The sequence below is a fragment of the Salvia splendens genome, unplaced genomic scaffold, assembly GCF_004379255.2.
Source record: "Salvia splendens isolate huo1 unplaced genomic scaffold, SspV2 ctg766, whole genome shotgun sequence".
In the NCBI taxonomy this organism is placed as follows: Eukaryota; Viridiplantae; Streptophyta; class Magnoliopsida; order Lamiales; family Lamiaceae; genus Salvia; species Salvia splendens.
In genome coordinates this window covers 5,780-32,751 of record NW_024599440.1, presented here as the reverse complement: position 1 = coordinate 32,751, position 26,972 = coordinate 5,780, and the positions used below count along the sequence as shown (strand labels likewise).

At 36.9% G+C, this 26,972-nt stretch overlaps 1 protein-coding gene across 1 annotated transcript; it reads left to right on the top strand.

Annotated features, from left to right (window-relative positions):
• Positions 1 to 14,050: 14,050 nt before the first annotated feature.
• Positions 14,051 to 14,491, top strand: LOC121791283. Its single transcript, XM_042189287.1, has one exon. It carries the CDS (start codon positions 14,051 to 14,053, stop codon positions 14,489 to 14,491), a length of 441 nt encoding a protein of 146 aa, XP_042045221.1.
• Positions 14,492 to 26,972: the final 12,481 nt, after the last annotated feature.

Genomic DNA, 26,972 nt, shown 5'->3' with positions numbered 1-26,972 from the left:
TTTCCTTCAAAATCTGATCATTTTATTCAAATCGCGATTCAATTAGCATGATTTTCAGTGAACGAGATCGGAGAGCTGAGTTTCAGCGGATGGCCGGTAGCCGGGGCGGAGGCGACTCGCGAGCAGCAGGCGCGTGAGGCGGTGCATGATGGCGTCCAGCAGCAAATTCCGCTCAAGCGAAGCGAGCATCACGCGGACAGTAGCGGCGTAGAGCACATGCAGGATCGAATCGACAACGCCGCCGTTCGCCGCCTCCATTGCCGGAAAATCGAGTGAGGAAGGAGCGAAGTGAAGTGTTCTGCTTTATCTTATCTAATCTTTAGCGTCGCGATGTGACTCCAATGGCAGTTTATTATTTTTTATTATAAATAATAATAGTAGTACTCGATTTTATTATAAATGTTTATGAATAATTACAAGAAATTATGCATGCCGTTGATATAAATGATGATAATTATGTGGAAATGCCAATAATTTCTTTAATTTTTAAGGTTAAATATGTACTACAAATTTAATAGAGGTGGAATACAAACACTTATAGACACAAGAGAAAAACACATTACTATTAGCACGATTTTACTTCACTCTTGTTAACAAAACACATCACTGTTAGACGTCACCACGGTTCCGGAACCGGCGGTTCACGGTTCGGAACCGCCGGTTCCGGTTCAATAAATTGATGAACCTGAACCGGCCCGGCCAAGGTGTGGCGGTTCCGGTTCGTGAACCGTGGAACCGCCGGTTCAAGTGAACCGTGGAACCGCCGGTGATTGGCCGGTTCGGCCGGTTCGGCGGTTCGTTTTGATTTTTTTTTTTTTTTGCATTTTGTAAATTGTAATTCAAGTTTAAAATGTAAAAAAACTTGCGTAAATAACATTAGAATGAAGCGATGTACAAATGTAATTTTATTGATACAAATTACAACTTCAAAATTACAAATTACAACTTTAAAATTACAAATTACAAGTTAAAATTTACAAATTACAACATAAAAATTAGAAATTACAACTTCAAAATTATAAATTACAAAAGACTTAAAGTCTTCATTACAATTTACAAAATTACATATTCGAAATAAAGGGGAGAAAAAAGAAATAAAGGAAAAGGACTTGAGCTCAACTTAAATTTAAACTTAAATTTAAAATTTAAGTTGAAATATAAGTTGAGATGCCTACGTATCCTCAATGCTCAATTGCATTTTGGAATCAAAGTCCACGTAGTTCTCTTACCTTGCTTACCTATTTGGCTTGATCGGAAGTATTGGCGCCTACTCTTCTTCGTCGGGGAAGTAGTCTTGGTCGGGTTGTACTACTAGTTTGTCCCAATCCGGTTCTTGGTCTCTAATTTCGGCGGAGCACCAATCATCAAGTAACATGGTGGCTTCCATGTTTTGTCCGGTGAGCCTACTTCTTCGGTCGTCCAAGACGTTGCCTCCAACACTAAAGGCGGACTCGACGGCGACAGTGGAAGCCGGAACCGAAAAGATCTCCTTGGCCATTGATGCAAGGATGGGAAAATCTTTCTCGTGTGAAGACCACCAATCTAGGACGTCGATTTGTTGGGGAACGGGACCTCCTTCTTCCTCATTGAATGAAAAGTGTGAGTCTAAATATAAATCTAACTCACTTACCGAATGTGCCGTCCTTCCTCCGCTGCTGAAGGCGTATAGGTCCGCCAATTGGGATTGGGTGTCGGGGTCATCAACTTGGAAGAAGCCAAAGTTCTGTGTTTGACGGGGGGTCTAGGTCGAACTTGGTGGGTAGTGTTGTACTTGACTTCGTAATCGTGAAAGAGAGACCGCAAGTCGAACTCAAAATTTCTTTGGAGGCTTGGGAGGTGGGGAGGTTTATTTGGAATGTTTGGGCAAGGTTTATGTAGTTGTCGTCGTCGTCAGTTTGCAAAGCTCGGAGTGGTTCAAGATCAATAGAAGCTAAACTGTTGTAATAAAATTCTAAAATTTTGAAAGTACCAACTAGTTTCCACTTTGGATCCAAAACTTTGGCAAGCAAAAAAACTGTTGGGATCTCATTGAAATACTTGAGCCATTTTTCAACCATGTAATATAAAACACACATAAGCTCAAGATTGTTTGCGGAATTTTTCATTGCAGTTTTAAAACCAAGTGATATGATCATGCAATGTTCTAAAACACGAACGGATGTGCAATAATACACACCCGATAACTCCATAGTTGCACTTCGAAAATTTTTGAATAATTTAAATAAACTCAGGCTTTGTTCCCAACAAGAAGATGTTAGATATAAATCATCAACAGGGTAAGTTCTATAAAAATCAACTAAATAGTCTATATGCTCCATTGTAGATTGCAACATGTCATATGTAGAGTTCCATCTAGTAGAAACGTCTAAAGTAAACTTTGTGTACCTTATTTTCTTCGAGTGGCAATACTTCTTCCACGCCTTGCCAATTTGAGGCTTCCAGTGGATCAAGGATACAGCTGTAGTAATAGGTTGAATATGTCTTTGCCATAAAGACAAAGCATCTTGTACACATAAGTTTAAAATATGACAAATACATCGTTGATGAAAATACTTACCACTTATCACCGGGGAGCAAGCCGCAATTAAATCGGATATACTTGCGGTGTTGGCGGTTGCGTTATCAAAACCAACCGAAATATCTTGTTGCATAACTCATACTCATTCAAAACTTGAATAATTAAAGAAGCAATTGCTTGTGCGGTGTGTGGGGAAGGAAATTGTCTAAAACCAATCAAACGTTTATTTAAAGACCAACTATTGTCTATAAAATGACAAGAAATACCCATGTAAGAATTTCGTTGGAAAGAATCCGTCCACACATCGGAGCAAATATTAACTTTGTGCCCCAAGGTGGATAGACTCTTTGCAATTTCCATTTTTTTTTCAAAATACTGCCGGTTGTTAGATCTTTGAGCAGTAGAGGGGGAATTCTTTTTGCAGCAACATTAAAAGCTTGTTGCATAGTCATTTCATATTTTCTGTCATTAAAAAAATTGAACGGCAAATGTTTCATTGCCGCCCATCTTACCATGGTATCGGTAGTATTTTTGGGATCGTATTTAAATAGTGGCGTACCTGTTTGAGACGATGAGCCGGCGGGGAAGTTGATTTGGGTTTGGGATCTAGAATGCCCAAATTCCACGGGGTGTTTTGCCTTCAAATGGCGTGTGAGAGTACCATATCCCCCACCGATTACAAATGGATAGACTTTATCGCAATAGTTGCAATAAGCTTTGAACTCGCCTGTCTCCACGGTAGTGGTCGAATCATCAGGATTAGAAATTACCACCGGGACCTTCTTGTAATGTTTGGTGAAGATGTCGGATTTCAACTTTGGAGGCATCTTCTTCTTTTGTCTCCCGGAAGGAGGAGGAGCTTCGGCCTCCTCGTCATTTTCGCCAACTTGGCCGGCGCTAGAAGGTGGGAATTGATGCGATCCATCGTCGCCTTCGTCCGATGATAGATTCACATCGTATTCGAAACGCGAATCCGAATGTGGCTCTTCGTCGCCGAGGGTGGCAAGTAACAAGGCCGCATTTCGATCTTCTTCCTCCTACGAGAATTATACACATTAAAACATATCATATAACATATTAAAACATATTAAAACTTACTAAAACATATTAAAACATATAAAACTTACTAAAACATATTAAAACTTACTAAAACATATTAAAACATATTAAAACATATTAACATATTAAAACTTACTAAAACATATTAAAACTTATAACATATAAATCAAAGGAAGGACCACGCTGAGGCATTCCACAATAGGCCATCTTGCACAAGGATATAAGAAAAGGCGGTAGTCCGCACATAATCTTTTTCCGAGCAAGTATACCAAATGGTGCTCTCAAATTAAAAACTTATCATATAACATATTAAAACATATTAAAACTTACTAACATATTAAAACTTATATCATATAACATAATAAACATATTAAAAAACTACTAACATATTAAAACTTATTATAACATATTAACATAGTAAAACATTTAATTTAGAAGTTTAGAACTTACTTGTAATCGAAGAGCGGCTCGCCTTCCCACCTCCTCCGCAACTTGTGCTCTAGAAGGGGACGACGACGACGAGAGTCACTTTGATCTTGGGCAATTCCTTGCCCCGATCACCACCACGACGAGATGAAGACATGATATTATGGAAATTGGAAGTAGAGAATAGAGAGTAGTGTTTATGTGATATTAACGTAAACAAGAACAACGTGAGTAAATTATGAGCGCAAATAACGTAAACAACTTGAGAGAAAGAGGATGGAGAATAGAGAAATTGAGATTGAGAGAGAAATTCTTATCAACACAAGAATGGGGTAAGTAGAAAATGAAGATGAGGGGTTTTTATAGGGGAAAAATGTGATTAAAAAAAGAAAAAAAAAAGAAAAAATTTCAAATTTTTGAAATCCGGCGGAACCGCCGGTTTACCGCCGGTTTACTCGTTGAACCGCCGGTTTTTGGTCAGAAACCGCCGGTTTCGTCAACGGTTTTCTGACAAAAACCGGCGGTTTCTGACCCGGTTTCTGAAAAGGCTACGTCTAGCCGGTGGTAGCCTGAAAAGGTGTCGGAATCGGCGAACCGCCGGTTCCGGTGAAAACCGGCGGTTCGGAACCGCCGGTTACGGTTCGCAAATTTCATGAACCTGAACCGGCCCGTCGGAACCGCTGGTTCCGGTCACGGTTCGGAACCGCCGCCGACGGTTCCGGTTCCGGTTCGGAACCGCCGGTGACGGTTCCGGGCCGGTTCAGCCGGGCCGGTTCGGTTTGGTGATGTCTAATCACTGTTAGCTTGATTTTACTTCACTCTTGTTAACAAAACAAGTCACTCTTAGCATGATTTTACTTCACTCTTGTTAACAAAACACATCACTATTAGAATGATTTTACTTCACTGTTGTTTACAAAACACATCACTCTTAGCATGATTTTACTTCACTCTTGTTTACAAAATACATCACTCTTAGCATTATTTTACTTCACTGTTGTTTACAAAACACATCACTCTTAGCATGATTTTACTTCACTGTTGTTTACAAAACACATCACTCTTAGCATGATTTTACTTCACTGTTGTTCCATCACTCTTGTTTACAAAACACATCACATCACCGCCGTGGCAGAGGCCGCCCTCTCTCTCTCTCTCCACCTCCGCGAGAGCCGCATCCGCTCTCCGCTGCTCCATCTTCACCAATTTCCTCAATGCCGTCACCTCCGAATCGCAATTTCGCCTCTCTCCGATACAGAGGCATGCTTTCCATCTGATTTTCGCTTCAATTTCGCATCAATGACCTTTTTTGATCTATCAACACTAGAAATATCAATTGGAAACCAGAGAGAAGAGAAGGTTTTGAAGCCGAAGGAAATCAGCAAAAAGAGGGCAAAATTCTCGGATATTTCTTTGAAATTCCAAATGCAAAAAATCCGAGTCCGAAATGATAATAAACAGAGGATAGATGATCCAAACATATTACAGAATCCATTCGATTTGTGTGATACTCATTGATTTTGGAGAAGAGGGAAGATGAGAAGAGAAGAAGAGGAGAAGATGCGATGCGGTTTCTTTCAAATGAATTGAATTTGCAATGACGTAACCTAATTTTGGCTATCACTGACCATTATACCCCCGCTTGGTTATTGTGGAGTAAATTTGTGAGAGAGAGAACTAATTTCTCCTTTAAATTCTAAAATTACATGTATTAATACTAGCCCTTGATTTTCTTAATCTTGTGGCTGTGATTTGTTCTATAGTTATGTAGTTAGTGGGCACTTGCCCTAGATCACTAATATATATATATATATATATATATATATATATATATATATATAGAGAGAGAGAGAGAGAGAGAGAGAGAAAGAGAGAGGTGTGATCAAATACAAACCCCTATCTATAATACAAACTACAAACTTTAATCCTACACACTCCTTGTAAGTAATCAACGGTTAGCAATGGGATTCATATGTCAATGTCGACGCCTACTATAAATTCTGTCACTGGGGGGAATGTCAACACCTAATACAAATTCTGTCACTAGGGGGGATATCAATGTCAACGCCTAATACAAATTCTGTCACTGGGGGGAATGTCAACAATGTCAACGCCTAAAATTTGTATAGTTTGTATTATAGAGGGTTTGTAGATTATCATGACCCTATATAGTTGCGTTAAAGATAGAACCATTCTTAAGTGTAGAACCTAGAACTCTACATATTTTATTCATTGGATGAGGAAAAAATGACGGTCAAGATTAAAAATCATACATATTAGACTATGTTTTCATGACATTCTGGACTCAACATGTGAAAAAACTCACATGTTGATGGAAGAATGAATGAAACGAAGAAGAGTCCATGCATGCTTTATTTTTTCACTTATCTGCATTCACCCATTAATAATAGTTTTGGTTGTAATGGGAAGTTGTTGTGCAAATCAACACCATTGGATTAAAAGATCTAACGACCTCCGTTTGGCATTTGTTCTACGTTTAAGAATGGTTCTACGTTTAAGAATGGTTCTATCTTTATCACCATCCAATGAATAAAATATGTAGAGTTCTAATGAATAAAATATGTAGAGTTCTAGGTTCTACACTTAAGAATGGTTCTATCTTTAACGCAACCCTAATATATATATATATATATATATATATATATATAGGTCCCCTTATATGCCAAACACCTCTTTAGTGTAGAACTAGAGACTAAATATTGATCATTGGATTTAGATTTTAATGGCTGAGATTAAAGAAACTACATCTTAATGCCCTCATTCATCCGGTTAATTATTTGTTTCAGCCAAGGGATATAATAGTCTTTTTCTAAAGCAGTAAAATTGATTCTGCGTAAAACAAGGACCCATGAATTAGGGTAAAACTTAATTTCACCGCTTCCACTTCCACTTCTCGTCCTCACTTTTCAACTCCCCACTTCTTTTCCCACGCGGCGGAACGACTCAAATCATCTTCTCCCACACAGCGGCAGAGCGATACCAATCATCTTCTCCCACACCAGCGGCGCGATTCCAATCGTATTCTCCCTCACCGCGATGGCCCGATTTTAATTGTCTTCTCCCACCACGTCAGCACCATTCAAATCAGTCTGTTTTCTTATCCCTAGTTATCAAACAATTATCACCATGGTGGACACAAGGTGATCCAAACTTAACGGTATTATTTTTATTCTACAATTTTACCATTCGATGAAAACTTTACAAACTAAAGTTTTGAATTTTGGTTGTCGATGAGCGGAATCTGCATTCCAGATCTGGTGGTGGTGAGTTCAGTGATACGTTAATTTAGTAAGCTTCATGTTTTTTTAACTGTATAAGGTGAATTGATTTCAATGTAAGATGAAGAAATTATATCATATGATGAAGTTATTTATTTTGGATTGTTGAAATTTTTGATTCATTTTAATTGAAATGTTTCCACTTTCGGGGTGAAGTTATTACATTAAAAGATGAAGAAATTTAATGATAGGATGAAGTGATTTCATACTATAATTTTGAAATTTTGATTCATTTTCTAGTGTATTTGTGGTTAGTATTTTCTGTTCTTTTTTGCTTATTTCTGTTGTAAAGATGATTCTGTAGTTGGAATTTAGTCTCTGGTGAAGTGTAGATATATGTTTTGTAATGAAATTGTTGAACACGTGTAAAACAACTGTTGCTTGTGTAAAGGGGGGTGCGCAAACCAGTAGGCCATACCCGAGATTGCCGCCTGTAAGGAAACGACTGGTAAGATAAATCAATCGATGTCTTTAGATTATGGTCTAGGATGGTTCAATTGTTGTCTACATTTTTTTATTTTTTTTTTACTATTTTGGTTATGATTTTTGGAGTTAATGAACACTAATCAAGAGATAGGTGATTACAGTAAAGATGAAGTAGTTTAAGTGTAAGATGGAGTTTTTACATTGTTATATGAAGTGATTTGATTCAAATTTTGTTTGCTTCAAATTTGGATTATTTTTTGGAAGGTTTAAATTAAAATATGAAGTTATTAAATACTCAGATGAAGTAATAAAAGTATAAGATGAAATTATTGTTACGTTATGAAGGTTTAAATTAGAATATGAAGATATTAAATTATTATTTGGGATAAATTTTGGATATTTGATTAATATGTGTATTTTCAATTGTATTAGACCAGAAGTGTGATGCCAAGAAGCCTGTTACGAAGAGGAATGTCAAGGCCAGGCGCACAGCTACATATGAATGGGAAAATGGATGCGATGTTGGCGAAAGTTAAAACAAGAAGATTAATTCAAGCATACACTATCCATTTTCATTGTATATTAAACCAATCGAATAAGATTTTACATATGTATTTTGAAATCTTATTCGGTTCACACTGATTATCTATTTGGTTCTACTAAACTTCCATTGGTTTCAATTTTTTGTGTATCATGGTGAACCAAATTACTAGTATTGTGGAACTAGTTCTCAATTTAGGATTTCTTGGTGCTCTTCATTCAAGATATGAGTTTGGATTTTTTTCAATGGTTCAGATCTGATTCATTTTAAATGTATAAGGGGAATTGATTAAAATATAAGATGAATTGAATTCTTAACAAGATGAAGAAATAATGTCATAAGATGAAATTATTTATTTTAAATTGTTGAAATTTGTTTCATTATAACTAAAATATGTCCACTTCTCAAGTGAAATTATTACACTAAAAGATAAAGAAATTTGATTATAAGATGAAGTTATATAACACAACAACCACTCCCCATAATCCATTTTTCTTTTTAAATGTATTATATAATGCTCTGATTTCTTTTTAAACTGAATAAATTTAATTTCGGATTCATTCTCTTCATCCTCTTGGTTGTCTAGTGTTGGAATAGAACCCAATGATCAATTGAAGACGCATGAATTGTGTGAAATTACAAACGTGACTTGACAATGGAGATGTGATTGTAAACGTAAATTGATGATGGAGCTGTAATTGCAGGCGTGAATCAATAGAAATGAAATCCCAAGCTTGAGCAATGTGTGTGGCAGACAATCTATGAATCTCGTTGATCTACCTTGTTGATGTGGTGGTGATTGAATCCTTCATTAATATTGGTTGAGTGTATAAGAAAAGAAAATAGTGATACTATCTATCTACAATAATTAACGTGGGATAATGGACAAATTTTGACAATATATTCCATATATAATTGTGTATGATTTTAGGAAAGAATTAACTACTGAAAATATCAGTCTTCCAATACAACCCCTAAGCCGATTTTTAAGATTAAAAAATTAATGATTTGAATGATTTATTATATCCACAGGATTATAAAATCGGATGGCTGAGATTTGGTCTCTGGTTCGGTCTTTAAAATTAGTTCGACATTGAATACAATCCTATATATATATATATATATATATAGGGTTGCGTTAAAGATAGAACCATTCTTAAGTGTAGAACCTAGAACTCTACATATTTTATTCATTGGATGAGGAAAAAATGACGGTCAAGATTAAAAATCATACATATTAGACTATGTTTTCACGACATTCCGGACTCAACAAGTGAAAAAACTCACATGTTGATGGAAGAATGAATGAAACGAAGAAGAGTCCATGCATGCTTTATTTTTTCACTTCTCTGCATTCACCCATTAATAATAGTTTTGGTTGTAATGGGAAGTTGCTGTGCAAATCAACACCATTGGATTAAAAGATCTAACGACCTCCGTTTGGCATTTGTTCTACGTTTAAGAATGGTTCTATCTTGATCACAATCCTATATATATATATATAGGGGTGCATTATAATGATAACCCCAATTTCCGTAATAACCCTATAACTAAATCTGGACCACACATTTTTAAAATCACGTGGTCTAGATTCAAACTTAGATTTACTTCATAAAAAAAAGCGTGGGGGTAAATATGTCATTTCGCTCATGATAAAATTTACGTATCCAAATTTCGCTCATTTAATTTCTGAATTTCGCTCATTTTATCATTTTAGCAGTCAGTCAAAAGTATCATTTTATCAACTCAGAATATCATTCTATCCGGCAAAACTATCATTCTATGCAATAAACCTAACATATATCATTTTATCATTTTATCAGTCAGTCAAAAGTATCATTTTATCAACTCAGAGTATCATTCTATCCGGCAAAACTATCATTCTATGCAATAAACCTATCATTTTATCATTTTATCATTTTATCAGTCAGTCAAAAGTATCATTTTATGAACTCAGAGTATCATTCTATCCGGCAAAACTATCATTCTACGCAATAAACCTAACATATATCATTTTTCTTTTTATCATTTTATCAGTCAGTCAAAAGTATCATTTTATCAACTCAGAGTATCATTCTATCCGGCAAAACTATCATTCTATGCAATAAACCTAATGTAATCGGCACAATACATAATATACAAACCTACAAAGCAGTAAACGTATCATTTTATCAACTCAGAGTATCATTTTTATAAGGTTACTGTCATTTTATCCGCTTAGATTATCATTTTATCAGGTAAAAGTATCATTTTATTAAACAAAAATGTCATTTTATACACCAAAAATACATATCATTCTATCGGCTGAAAGTATCATTCTACCCGACAAAACTATCATTCTATCGGCTGAAAGTATCATTCTATCGGCTGAAAGTATCATTCTACGCAATAAACCTAACATATATCATTTTTCTTTTTATCATTTTATCAGTCAGTCAAAAGTATCATTTTATCAACTCAGAGTATCATTCTATCCGGCAAAACTATCATTCTATGCAATAAACCTAATATAATCGGCACAATACATAATATACAAACCTACAAAGCAGTAAACGTATCATTTTATCAACTCAGAGTATCATTTTTATAAAGTTACTGTCATTTTATCCGCTTAGATTATCATTTTATCAGGTAAAAGTATCATTTTATTAAACAAAAATGTCATTTTATACACCAAAAATACATATCATTCTATCGGCTGAAAGTATCATTCTACCCGACAAAACTATCATTCTATCGCCTGAAAGTATCATTCTATCCGGCAAAACTATCATTTTATGCAGTAAACCTAACATTTATAAGCTAAAAGTATCATTTTATCAACTTAGAGTATCATTCTATCCGGAAAAACTATCATTTTTATAAGGTTTCTGTAATTTTATCCGCTTAGATTATCATTTTATCAGGTAAAAGTATCATTTTATTAAACAAAAATGTCATTTTATACACCAAAAATACCTATCATTCTATCGGCTGAAAGTATCATTCTACCCGGCAAAACTATCATTCTATCGGCTGAAAGTATCATTCTATCCGGCAAAACTATCATTTTATGCAGTAAACCTAACATTTATAAGCTAAAAGTATCATTTTATCAACTCAGAGTATCATTCTATCCGGCAAAACTATCATTCTATGCAATAAACCTATCATTTTATCATTTTATCAGTCAGTCAAAAATATCATTTTATCAACTCAGAGTATCATTCTATCCGACAAAACTATCATTCTATACAATAAACCTATCATTTTATCATTTTATCAGTCAGTCAAAAGTATCATTTTATCAACTCAGAGTATCATTCTATCCGGCAAAACTATCATTCTATGCAATAAACCTATCATTTTATCATTTTACGTGATATTTGGCGAAATTCAGAAATTAAATGAGGGAAATGACAGTTTTACCCCCGCACTTTTTTTTATGAAGCAAATCTAAGTTTGAATCTCAAAACTATCATTCTATGCAATAAACCTATCATTTTATCATTTTACGTGATATTTGGCAAAATTCAGAAATTAAAAGAGATAAATGACAGTTTTACCCCCGCGGTTTTTTTTTTTATGATGTAAATCTAAGTTTGAATCTCAACCGCATGATTAGAAATATGTGTGGTCCAGATTTGGTTATAGGGTTATTACGATATTTAGGGGTTATCATATGATCACGACTATATATATATATATATATATATATATATATATATATATAAATATATATATATAGGGTAGTGATCTATGGCAAACACCCCTTAACCAAATAACTAGAGAACAAATCATAGCCACAAGATCAAGAAAATCAAGGGCTATTATTAATACATGTAATTTTTGAATTTAAAGGAGAAATTAGTTCCCCTATCACTAATTTACTTAATAATAAAGAGGCGGGGGTATAATGGTCATTGCACAAATAAAATTAGGGTTAAACTCTAATTAGTCGCTCATTCCTGAAAATCATTTCTCCCACTCTTCTATTTTCTTCTCTTCTCTACTCTCTTCTTCTCGTTTAGGGAGGTGGCGGTGGGGCTGTAGAGGAGCGAGAGAGGTTTTTATGGGTGGTGAGGTCGTCGCCGACGGGGAGCAGGCGATATCTGAAGCCGCCGGAGCCGGATTTGAGAGCTGCTGCCGGCGGGGTTCGTGGAGCGGATGGGGGAGGGGATGGTGGTGAAGTTTGTGGAGCAGATGGCGGTGTGGCCGATGTACGCGGAGCATCACTTCAACAGGGTGGTGTTCGTTGAGTACATGGAGGTGGCGGTGAGGGCGGTGGAGGATGAGGAGGGGATCCTGTCGACGGAGGAGGTGGAGAAGCAGGTGGTGGAGCTGATTGATGGGGGGCAGAGGAGGTGGGGAGGGAGTGGAGAAGAAGAGCGTGGAAGCGAGGGAAGCCATGGTGAATGGGGGATCTTCCCTATCTGTGTGCGTGATTGAGAGAGAGAGTTGGGCGAAGACTATATCAGTTGATAGCAACTCATGATGTATGATGAACCACCATCTCAAAATTTGAGCAAACTTATCAATTCAAATTTAATCAGTTGTACTACTACTAATTTCCAGTTCACTTATCCAACTATCACGAAGGAAATCATGAGTTTTAATTTCCAATTCACTTAACAACAGTAATACTAATGTATTTTGTTAGAATAAGAGTGATGTGTTTTGTAAACAAGAGTGAAGTAAAATCAGAATAAGAGTGATGTGTTTTGTAAACAAGAGTGAAGTAAAATCAGAATAAGAGTGACGTGTTTTGTAAACAAGAGTGAAGTAAAATCAGAATAAGAGTGACGTGTTTTGTAAACAAGAGTGAAGTAAAATCAGAATAGCAGTGATGTGTTTTGTAAACAAGAGTGAAGTAAAATCAGAATAAGAGTGACGTGTTTTGTAAACAAGAGTGAAGTAAAATCAGAATAAGAGTGACGTGTTTTGTAAACAAGAGTAAAATCAGAATAAGAGTGACGTGTTTTGTAAACAAGAGTGAAGTAAAATCAGAATAAGAGTGATGTGTTTTGTAAACAAGAGTGAAGTAAAATCAGAATAAGAGTGACGTGTTTTGTAAACAAGAGTGAAGTAAAATCAGAATAAGAGTGACGTGTTTTGTATACAAGAGTGAAGTAAAATCAGAATAAGAGTGATGTGTTTTGTAAACAAGAGTGAAGTAAAATCAGAATAAGAGTGATGTGTTTTGTAAACAAGAGTGAAGTAAAATCAGAATAAGAGTGATGTGTTTTGTAAACAAGAGTGAAGTAAAATCAGAATAAGAGTGACGTGTTTTGTAAACAAGAGTGAAGTAAAATCAGAATAAGAGTGACGTGTTTTGTAAACAAGAGTGAAGTAAAATCAGAATAAGAGTGATGTGTTTTGTAAACAAGAGTGAAGTAAAATCAGAATAAGAGTGATGTGTTTTGTAAACAAGAGTGAAGTAAAATCAGAATAGCAGTGATGTGTTTTGTAAACAACAGTGAAGTAAAATCATGCCAAGAGTGATGTGTTGAGATAATTACAATTAGTATATTTTAATTGGAAATCTGAATTTGATTGTGTACATAATTGTTCGCCTAATTTTTGGCAAGATACAAAATGCTCAAACCATGGTAGTGGCAAGCAATAAAAGACAATACAAAGATATTTCAAAATCGAAACAACAAAAAGTTGTGACATTAATACATAGATAAAAACAAATGCTCTATCTTAAACTTCTACATAAGAAATTCACTACATACACAAAAGTATATATAGTGACCACTCCTTTAGCAAGTCAGTGTTGAGATCACAGAGTAATTAACCATGAAGGAAAAAAGTTCGAGGTTGAAGCAGCTGATATCAATGGTGGGTTGCATGACCAGAGCCAAATGCATAGCCGTCAGAAGCAAAACCGACGCCATGAGAGCGCTCCTCATGCTCACATCTCTCACGCTTATCTCCAAGAAGAAAAGCTTCTCCATCGCCACCATCACCACCAAGATCAACCACATTTTCCACCACCACCACCACGAATCTGGTGACGAAATCGACGACAATGATCCGAGCAAGGCGATCGTCCTCTACAGCAGCAACTCCGCGGCCAGCTGCTGCAAAGACATCAGCGGCGGATGTGAAACTATACGAGAATTCTACGGTGGCGGCGACGACGATGATGATAAATATCCAGATCTGAGGCACTCGCTGTTCGAGGAGGAGGAGAAGGAGCTGGCGGAGCTGCTGGATGATCCGAATTCGCAGATTTGAATGAATTTGATAGCATGTAAGACGCATGTTTAAATTCATAATGTAATTTCCTAAAATACCCTCAGCATATTTTCTATAATTAAAATAAATAATATTATTCCATTAAAATGTGTGGCTGAGATTTGTTTTAATAATAGAAAATATGTTGAGGGTATTTTTGGAAATTACATTATGAAATTCATTAGCTCATACGTGATTCATTTTCTTCCAGATTGAGATTGTCGATGTTCTGCTCCAGAACAGAAAAAACAAGATGCTGAGATCGTTCTTCTTCATCTTCTCCGCGGCACCGAAGTGGAGGCGTTTCACGGTGGTGATCACGCTCTGGAGAGCCAAGAGAGCTGGATTCGTCGGCGGTTTGAAGAAGTCGGCGCGAGCTTTCTGGCGGCGGCGGAATCTGAGGGCCGAAAAAGGTTAATGAAATGGTACCATCCGAGTTGGGATCTAACAGAGAGTCCTTCGACTTTGGACTCTCCAACCGGAGGATCGGGTGCTTGATCGGAGATGGATTGAATTTTGTTTTCTCGGCGGCCGCGAGGGAGGAGGGTTGGAAAACGGTGAGGGACAATGGAATGGGAATTGAAGGAGTTGTTGAGTTGAATTATGAATTGATTAATGGAGGTTTAATTAAAGTTGAGGAATCATTGTTTCATTCAAATTGGGATGAAATTAGTCGTAGCAATATTGATGTTAGTAGTTTAGAATATATATTTTTTTTCCCTATAAATCTCTTGGTTAGATTCATTGTAAGATAAAGAAGAATAGATGTATATTAATATGAGCACAGTATGTGTTTGATGAAATGGCACAGTGAGTTCATTATTTGTTGCTCAACATATTAATACTGTTCTTTACTTCACTCTTGTTTACAAAACACATCACTCTTATTATGATTTTACTTCACTCTTGTTTACAAAACACATCACTCTTATTATGATTTTATTTCACTGTTATTTACAGAACACATCACTCTTAGCATGATTTTACTTCACTCTTGTTTACAAAACACGTCACTCTTAGCATGATTTTACTTCACTCTTGTTTACAAATAACATCACTCTTGTTTACAAAACACATCACTCTTAATATGATTTTACTTCACTCTTGTTTACAAAACATAAGAGTGAAGTGTTTTCTGAACAAGAGTGAAGTGTTTTGTGAACAAGAGTGAAGTAAAATCAGAATAAGAGTGATGTGTTTTGTGAATAAGAGTGATGTGTTTTGTGAACAAGAGTGAAGTAAAATCAGAATAAGAGTGATGTGTTTTGTGAACAAGAGTGAAGTGTTTTCTGAACAAGAGTGAAGTAAAATCAGAATAAGAGTGATGTGTTTTGTGAACAAGAGTGAAGTAAAATCAGAATAAGAGTGATGTGTTTTGTGAACAAGAGTGAAGTGTTTTCTGAACAAGAGTGAAGTAAAATCAGAATAAGAGTGATGTGTTTTGTGAACAAGAGTGAAGTAAAATCAGAATAAGAGTGATGTGTTTTGTGAACAATAGTGAAGTGTTATGAACAAGAGTGAAGTGTTTTATGAACAAGAGTGAAGTAAAATCAGAATAAGAGTGATGTGTTTTGTGAACAAGAGTGAAGCGTTTTCTGAACAAGAGTGAAGTAAAATCAGAATAAGAGTGATGTGTTTTGTGAACAAGAGTGAAGTAAAATCAGAATAAGAGTGATGTGTTTTGTGAACAAGAGTGAAGTGTTTTCTGAACAAGAGTGAAGTGTTTTGTGAACAAGAGTGAAGTAAAATCAGAATAAGAGTGATGTGTTTTGTGAACAAGAGTGAAGCGTTTTCTAAACAATAGTGAAGTAAAATTAGATTGATCAAACACCTTCTAGCATCAGCATTTACAAATTTCTCTCTGATCAAATAAATAATTAAGAATGAAAATTTAGCCGAATTAGAAGAGGATGAACTTCAATTACTATTATTACAAGAATTTCTGTAGCTCAATTCGCCGTATTTATAGCTGAAACCGATCGCCGCCTTTGCTCGGGCAAATTCTAGCTTTGATGAACAGAGCTCCGAATTCTTCAATAATTCTTGAATTCACATACAACATTCAGCAACCTAAGAGTAATTAAACTCAATTTCGAGCCGGAATTCCCATACCGGATGATGATTCCGGCGAGCAGCGACTTGTCGATCACCGTCTTCAGCTTCACATTCTTCGACCCGGTCAGCTTCTGCGCGCACTTCGCGATCTCCGCCAGATGCTGCGGCTCCAGCTCCACCACCGACGCCACTGTCGCCACCTCCGTCTCCGACAGCCGGTTCGCGATCAGCTCGAACTCCGCCGTGATCTCCTTGATCAGATCCACTCGCTTCATGTCCGTGAAGTTAACCTTCAAATGAAGTAAAAATTTACATAATCTAATTTTTTTGTGCAATGACCATTATACCCCACATTGTTATTGTAAAGTAAATTTGTGATAGAGGGAACTAATTTCTCCTTAAATTAGAAAATTAACCCTAGCCCTTGATTTTGTTGATCTTGTGGTTGTGATTTGTTCTCTAGTTATTTGGTTAAGGGGTGTTTGCCATAGATCACTACCCTATATATATATAGGGTGCTGTTAGGTTGAGATTATTTAGCTAAATTGAGAAATGAGATGCAATCTCAGCCACTAATCCACAAGATTAACGAAATGTCAACAACTATCACATTATGTTAACACGGGGGTATAAGTGTCATTTCGTGTTTTAATGTGTCGGATTGTTGACATGGCTTGTATGTCTAGTTGACATGACTTATAATTGTTGTTGACATGGTTTCTATGTGCAGTTGACATGGTTGTACGTGTAGTTGACATGGCTTGTAACACAGTTGACATGGCTTGTACGTGTAGTTGACACGATATGTACCGTAGTTGACATGACATGTCAATATTCTATACAATCCCATCTACCAAATTGGTATTTTATGGAGTTGTCTTACGAAGCTCAAGGTATGTTCTCATGCTAATTCCACAAATGTCAGCAAAAAATATCCCACAATGTATTCATAAATTTCAGAGAAATGTCACTAGCAACGCAAATGTCAATATGTCAACAGACCTCCAAAGGCACCTACAAAATGTCATCCTAAATTTTCATCTTCAATTCACAATGTCAACAAACCAGCATCTCCTACATTTCAACATGTCAACAGCAAATGTCTACAACTGAAGTTTCAGTATAATGTCAACAGCAAATTTGTTCACCCAAAAACCAACAGCCAATGCCATCATGTGCAATGTCAACAGTAAAGTTTTTTTTTTTATTTAATGTCAACAGTAAAGTTTAACTACTAAAGTTGCAGTCCAATGTCAAAATCAAATTTCACAACCCAAATAAAAAGCACAAATATGTGTCAACAAAACATCAAAGTCAATCTCAAATTTTCAACAAATAAACAACATCTGAGAAACGCCGCATAGACAGAATCAACGCTCAACTCTCCGCAAACTCATCCCTAAATCCGAAAATGTATTTTCCCCTCTTTCTCTGTCTCTCTCGAATCGAATCAAAATCGAATCAAAATTCTCACTGAATTGACCGATTCCGATCAATATAGATGGACAAGGCGGCGCTATTAGGGCACGTGGTGGATCACGTGAAGGAGCAGCGGCAGAGGGCGAAGGAGGCGAGCAAAATCAGCAGCGGCGTGCCGAGCGAGATCGCCGCGACAGCGGCTTCTCAATTCAGTGAGAATAATCAATTTCATGTCAACTCTCCAATTTCGATCATCTCTCAGCTGAAGAAGCCTTTTTAAATACCGGCGCCGGATATCGCGAAGCAAATCCTCAAGGATCAGCACCCCTGCTTCGCCAACAGACCGCCGGGCGTGGCCTTGGAGATCATGTGGTACAACTACATCGACATCGCCTTTAGCCCCTACGGCGACTACTGGCGCCAGATGCGGAAGATCTGCAACAACGAGCTTCTCAGCCCTAGGATGGTGCGATCGTTCCAGTCGATTAGATTCGACGAGGCCGCGCGTGTGGTCGATTCGCTGCGTGGATCTTCCGGAAGCGTCGTCAATTTGACCGAGAAGATCTTCTCCTTCACAAGCTCCATCACTTGCTGCTCTGCGTTCGGCGGCCTGTGCAAGGATAAAGGAACTCCAGAAGATGGCTTCTGGAGGATTAAATTACCATTTCACCCATTCATAATAAATTAATTTAAAAGTATTTTTTAGGTGGAAAAATCTGGACCACTCATTTAATAAAAATGAGTGGTTGATGTTGAATCTCATTTCTCAATTAGCCAAAAAAATCTCAATTGATCATGGACCTATATATATATATGTCCATGATCAATTGAGATTTTTTACGCTAATTGAGAAATGAGATGCAACATCAGCCACTCATTTTTATTAAATGAGTGGTCCAGATTTTGCCACATAAAAAATATTTTTAGATTAATTTATTATGAAAGGGTATAATGGTCATTTCGTGGTTTAGTTTAGGGTTCTTCAGCCTTCAATCGCGATTTTGGTGAGATTGGCGATTTCTGTGAGATCTCTCTGATTCAATTGATTCCAACACTTTCTGATTCAATTGATTCGAAAATTAGAACACAGACGATTTCAACGATCTCTGATTCGACGAATCCTCAGCATATCAATTTTTGAAAAAAAATGACTAATTCGACGGAGTTTGGTTGAATCTGAAGTTTTTAGGTTGATTTTATCGACTTTGATTCTGTTTTTATGCTTTATTTGTTGATGCCCAGTCGAATTTGTTTCTAACCAGTTTCTTTTTGCTTTTTCATCTTTAGCTTCGAGTTCAATTCGTAATCAATACCTAACGTGTTATCTGATGGATTCTTCATCTTATTCCGAGCCGACGTCGACGAATGGTGAAGGTAATTTGGATTGGTTTTCATTAACATGACTTTTTTGTACTTTGTTGGTGAATTATACTTTGTTGACATAAATGCACAGCTATTGATATTTGAATTGATGTTCTGTTGACATAAATGCAAATCTGTTGACATGATGTATTTTACATGTTAAATATTATATATAGTTATGCTCTTTGTTGACATACAAAATAGTTGTATGCAAAATGCACTCTCCCCTGGCTGAAGAGCCCCTGCTGTGGTGTTTGTTGGTGGAGGAAGGTGTTATGGGTAGGGTTGATAGTCCATGATAGGTAGTCTAAGATGTTAGTGTTGGTGTGTTGGTGCTGCCTATTTTGAGATTTTGATTCTGGTGTGGGTCAGTTAAGATATGCTAGTTGACATTATGTTCTGGTTTGAATTGATGTTCTGTTGACATAAATGCAAATATGTTGATATGATGTAAGTTACCTGTTAAATATTCTATGTAGCTATACTCTTTGTTGACATTTTGTTGACATACAAAATAGTTCTATGCAAAATGCACCCTCCTAGGGCTGAAGAACTGCTGCTGTGGTGTTTGTTGGTGGAGGAAGGGGTTATGGGTAAGGTTGAGAGTCCATGATAGGATATCTGGTATGTTGGTGCTGCTTATTTTGAGATTTTGATTTTGGATTCTGGTGTGGGTCAGTTAAGATATGCTAGTTGACATTATCTGTTTTAGGTAGTTGACATATTTTCCCATTATGTTGTAGGATATGTTATTCCAATTTGCAACGCTGAGTTGAGGCCTTATGAAGGTAAAAACTTTTCTTCACTTGATGAGGGAATTTCCTTTTATGAAAAGTATGCTCAAGAGGCTTGTTTTGATTGTCGAAGATTTGGAAATAGGTCTATTGGTGGTGTTATTACTTTTCAGTATGTTGTTTGCAACAGACAAGGTTTTCATACAGTAGACCCGTTGGATGTCGATGTAAGTATATTTGAGGATGTGAACGTGTCAGATGATGATGAAGTAACTTCAAACAAGAAACACAGACGTGGCACAAAAAGGTGTGGATGTGGAGCAATGATCAGTTTCAAGTTTTTTTCTGATTGTGGTGTTATATATTATCTTGTGTATCAATTCATTGAGGAACACAATCATGCTATGGTTGACAAAGATCATAAGCGATTTATGAAAGGAAATCGCAGTATGAATGATGTTCATCACAAGTTTGTTGAAGATTGCACCAAAGCTAACATCGGTCCTACTTCAACTTTCAACTTATTAAAGGAGTTTTTAGATGGTTATGATGTTGTTGGGTGTACGTTGAATGATGTTAGGAATTGTTCTCGTGATATTAAAGAGAAACTGAAAGAAGTGGATGTTCAAATGATCCTAAATCAGATGCAAGAGAAGAAGAGAATTTGTGAAGGCTTTTTTTACAAATATCAATTATCACCTGATGATAATACGTTAGTGAGCTTATTTTGGTCTGTTGACATTTGGTTATAAGTTGTTGACATTTCAATACAAGTTAGAGTCAGGCTTGCCTCTGTGCTCCAGTCTTGGCTGGAGGGGTAATTACAATTACAATTCATGTTTTTAAGGTTAATTACAATTAAAAATTATGTCAACTATATATACTAGCCATGTCAACAACTAATATAACTATGTCAACTATGGTGCATATCGTGTCAACGGCACATACATGTCATGTCAACTACGGTACATATCGTGTCAACCACACGTACAAGCCATGTCAACCGTGTTACTAGCCATGTCAACTACACGTACAAGCCATGTCAACTGCACGTACAACCATGTCAACTACACGTACAACCATGTCAACATCAAACATTAATATCACTTTTTGTTTGCTTCTTCTTTCTACGACTAAACAACTCCTTGTACTTGTTGTTTAGCTCACGTAATTTGTCCATGTTTGCTTCTATCCAATCATGAGCCAGTTGTAACATCGGCGACCTCTGGTTATTGTAAATTGATGAAATCATCGTGTAGCAATACCTTCCTCTGAGTATCTGGGGAATCTTTACACTGCCCGCAGAGAAGCCAATATCCCATTCACTGCCCTTTTTGTCACGACCGCATTTTCAAAGGATAGAAAACACGGTTGATCGCGACTAGGGGAGGATTAAAGAAGCGGAGAAGAAAGGGGAAAACGCAAATCAACACTTGCTAAAGATAGCATAGTCGGGGAACCGTGACTAGGGGTGGGGGTGTAAGAAGCGGGAAAAGAATTAAGGGAAAATAAAATCAGACATTGGTTGCGAGACATGACTAATTCAGTGCTGATACATAGAAGAAAGATACTCGATCATGAAAACTCGAGTAATTGTTTGTAAAAATTTCAAAATATCAGAGTTTCGAACAAAATAGACTTGAGTCTTTTCATATGCACAACGGAAGCAAATGAACGCGGTTCCATGTATGAAGACATGAACCTCTGAGAGTCAAAATCTGACTGAATTAAATGCCTTGTCTCAATAGCACTTCATCCACCACTTCGCTGCTCAACCTGCACATTTAGAAATATATGCAGGGCTGAGTACAAAAGTACTCAGTGAACACATTGCCGAAAAATACAAATATACATTTGACAATATTGTCAAGCCATCATCACAGTAACACTCAGGGGGTTATTGAAAAGGCCCGAGCTTACTAAAAATATTCACATTGGACTGCAGTCCCTTTTTCCTGTACTTAGTCATATCTGATCACATTGTGCCGTCGAGATGGTGTTCTCGCACGGTCACCTTCCCTGCCCATCATGTCAGAGGTATTCTTGTGCCGGGAAGGTGGCCACCTTCCTCGGTCACCTGCTCTGCCCAACATGTCAGAGGTAGCTTGTGTACACTAGTCCGAGCGGGGACACCACCCTCACTGGGACCCGAATTCGACTTATATCATCATTCATAATTCCTTTGGCCTTAGCCAAACAGATAGGCATCATACAAAAACATTTATGGCAAGACAACATCTTTAAGAATCACGAACATGTGTTCGTGTTTTCATAAAATACGATTTGTATTTTTAGTATAGGAAAGCTCACCTTGATTGTTTAGTCCCCTTAACTTGAATATTTCGTTCCGACTTTACTTGCGAACGTACTCTTTTGAAAATATCACAATTTATACTAATTAAACTTCAAGAAATTCTTAAACTTTAATAGGAATGCATGCCTCCTAATTAATGTCTTTTATTTTTCACTTATCCTTAAGAAAATTTCTAAAAAACATATATTATCATTTAGTACTCCTTCTTTCGCTATTCCAAGCTCCGACTAAAGTGATATTCCATACACTACTACAAATTTTACGCAAAATTATAACAATTCATATCGCAACTAATTATTTTACCTTTCTTAACCATTTTATTCTTTAGTCCAAAATCCCTTAGAAATTAATTCCATCCGGTCCAACGGCGCTTCTTGCTCAATGATAAATCTTGACCCAATAATTAATTATTCTAGCCTAGCTGTAAAATCCACAGACTAGCCCATAGTCTTTGGGCCAAAAAAAAATAGAAATTTACCCAACTCTAATTAAATTAGTGGCCAAACAAACAAATCCCTTGGCCCAATAAATCTCCCAAGTAAATCACCCCATCGGTCTCTCTCTCCCTCTCTCTAATCCCATTCCTCAATTTCATTCTCCCCCAATCTGAGAACCCCAAACCAAATCCCCAGTGTTCACTGACGGAAATCAGCCGGTTATCTTCTCCATCAAGACCCCTAACTTCTCCCTCCATCACTCCAGAACTACGCCATCTCATCTCTCTCGATATCTCTGTTCTCCGGCGAATTCACGACCGGAGCGTTTCTCTCCACTTCCGTCGAGTTCCCTCCGGTTTTTCAGATATGGAATTCCTTGACTCGTGAAGGAACGACGCTTCGAGTCAAGGAACGACGCTTCCAGCCGCTCCTCTCTCTCTTCTCCGGTGAAACGCTGCCCCCTCGACAGCAATCTTGGAGTCCGTCGTCGTCCCGCGCCGTTTGCCGTTTCTCCTTCACGAGGCAGCCACAACATGCACCGGAGCTCGCGCTCGCTCCCTCCGTCGAACGCCCTCCGGCGAGTGTTTCCCCCTTTCGGCAAAGTCGGCGGTGGAGAGGAGGCGTCGCCTCCCTCTCTCTCTCAGCCGCGGCCCGTAGCTAACCCGCCGAGTTTCCGGGATTCTGCCGTCGCCGGACTGCTCCCCTTCCTAAGCTAAGTCTTCACCCCCTTTTTCCCTTCTCACTCGATTTATGTCGAGTTACGCAATATTTTGATGATTAAGAACTTTGTCTAGTTGTGATCAGTTAAATCTAGCTCTTGGGTTTTATTGTGAGTTGGGCAGTAGCTATGGTATTGAGATCCTAAGTTCTTGTAATCCTATCATGATGCATCGAGGGTATTGATTGAAACTTGAAATTGGGGGGAGTATACCTTCAACAGATTTTGAGAGAATTATCGATAGCTCCCTCTCTCGAATTTGGTTCTCGATTTCTGCCGGAAGAAGATCGAATGAGTTGATTTAAAAAAAACGTATAACATAAAAGGAAGTTTGTAAGATTACCTTGAGTAGGAAATTAAAGAATAATTCTTGTTTTGTTGCAGAGACTAGAGAAACGAATGGCAGCAAAAATTATAGAGGAAGAAGATTTGGTTGAGATGTGGGAGAGATTTAGGGAGCAGGGAGAGAGATTTATGGAAGAGATGGGAGGGACGGTGTAAGCAAGTTGCCTGACATTCCTATCTCTAATTAAATGCAGCATTTAATGCTCTGTCTGAAAAAAAAATCTGTTCTTTTTTTTATTTTATTTTTATTTTATTTGTTTATTAAATTAATTATTTGAGTATTTGTTCACTTGTTCATTTAATTTGGTGTAGGTATAATCGGTTCAAGTTCGTGGCTGTCCACGTTGAAGTACCTGATTTTCGTAGAACGCAGGATGTATAGATTAAATTTTGTTGGACTTTTGTTGGATGTATCGGACATTAAAATTTTGATTATGGGACTTGATTCTTTTATTATACATATATATATATATATATATATATAGGGGAGCGTTATTCTCCTTTTCACATCTTAGATCCTTTTTCCTTCTTAATATTACGCGTTAGATCTAAGGCATCAACGGATCAGATTGATTCTATAAAACTGGTTCCGTGTTGCATTATAGAAGGTGGTTGTATGCATTACAAGGTTATTATTGACATTTGACGGAAAAGTAACTGCCACATTTTGGTATCTGCGAATAATGCACCACATGGTCACGAGTAATGCATATAATTGACTATATAATGCACAATATGTGAACTGTAATGCATACGAATAAGATGTACCATGTTATGATGTTTGGACACATGTTTCTTGTTTCCCCTAAGGGTTTAATAAGCTTAGGGGCAAGGGTATAGTACGTAGACACGTATGTAATCTTCACATGGTAACGAGTAATGGATATAATTGACTATATAATGCACAATTTGTGAACTGCAATGCATACGAACAAGATGTGTTGTGTTATGATGTTTGACACACGTTTCTTGTTTCCCCTAAGGGTTTAATAAGCTTAGGGGCTAGGGTATAGTACGTACGCATTAATAACAAATTATAAAACGATACGAATAATTCACCAAATTGTCACGAGTAATGGATGTTATTAACTATATAATGCACAATATGTGAACTGCAATGCATACGAATAAGATGTACCATGTTATGATGTTTGACACACGTTTCTTGTTTCCCCTAAGGGTTTAATAAGCTTATGGGCTAGGGTATAGTACGTAGACATTACTAACAAATTGTTGTTATTGGAATATACGTATGTGCATTATTTGGTTTAGGTAGTGCATTATGTAGCTGTTAATTGTCATTATCTCAGTATATTATGCATTATTAGAGGTATTGTATATATGGGTTAATCAACGGATTGAAGATTACATACGTGCATTTAGTAATGTCTACGTACTATACCCTAGCCCCTAAGCTTATTAAACCCTTAGGGGAAACAAGAAACGTGTGTCAAACATCATAACATGGTACATCTTATTCGTATGGATTGCAGTTCGCATATTGTGCATTATATAGTTAATAACATCCATTACTCGTGACAATTTGGTGAATTATTCGTATCGTTTTATAATTTGTTATTAATGCGTACGTACTATACCCTAGCCCCTAAGCTTATTAAAGTCTTAGGGGAAACAAGAAACGTGTGTCAAACATCATAACACAACACATCTTGTTCGTATGCATTGCAGTTCACAAATTGTGCATTATATAGTCAATTATATCCATTACTCGTTACCATGTGAAGATTACATACATGTCTACGTACTATACCCTAGCCCCTAAGCTTATTAAACCCTTAGGGGAAACAAGAAACGTGTGTCAAACATCATAACACAGCACATCTTGTTCGTATGCATTGCAGTTCACATATTGTGCATTATATAGGCAATTATATGCATTACTCGTGACCATGTGGTGCATTATTCGTAGCGGTTTCCAGCCATTATTAGATTACTATTGTACCCTCATAATGCACAAAATAGGACAAATAATGCAATACGGGATTAATTACCCAATGTTGATCTTGACCGTCCATTTCTCTAATCTAATGGCTGATATTAAGAAGGAAAAAGGAGGAAATATAGGAAAAGGAAATGAATACATCCCTATATATATATATATATATTATATATATATATATATACTTGGCTGACGTTAGAAACATCAACGACGATCTATCGCAATTCGGATTTAATCGCATAAAGGTCACTTATATAGGTAATCAAGCTAATAATATTGTTTCTAATAATATCGGCTTAGCGGGTCGTTACACTTTTTGCCAACATAGGTCTCCATGTGCCTCATCAAATAGACACCACAGTCCTTCTTGTTCGTGCTTGTGGCCCACTCTAAAGGCAGAAAGTTGATTGAAGACTTGTTTATATTTTCTGAAATATCTAACATTTTCTTCTCTACGAAGTATGCTTAAAACATATCTTTCTGCAAAATATATAAATAACTAAATCAAACTACACAAACAAAGTTGGAAATTCAGTCAAATCTTCTAGTGCTTCTTTTCTTTTTGAGCAAGAAGTATTGATTCAGAGATTGTTTTCCAACGATCAAAAGTATCAGGCTTGTCTTCATCAAACATCTTGGACAATAGTTGACACTTCTCATTCACAGACTCAATTGGCGTTGTTTGGCTTCCAACTGAATATCTAGCCATATCACACAACATTCCGAATAAATAATTAGTTTTGATGTGTGGAGGAGCTTCTTTAAGGGTCTTGACAAGATTGATCTTCCCGTAATTCATGTGAAAAATGTTTTTTACTACATTTTTTATGAATTTTTTTTGGATTAGTAGATTATGGGAAGACCCAACCCCACTATCAGCAGGAATCTGTGGTTGAGGCACGTGTTCCTCCTGCTCCTCGTGTTCCTCATCCTCGCGCTCCTCCTCCTCCTCATGATCCTCCTCCTCCTCCAAAATACATCTCTTCTTTATACTTCCTAAACCAAAAACTCCTTCACTGATCTCTTTATCTTCTCTATCCTGAAGATGTTCACTTTTCCATCCTTTCATTAATGGAAATGTGCGAGGAACAGGACGCTTGTCTTGTATAACTCTATCTAAAGTAGCAGAGCTGCATA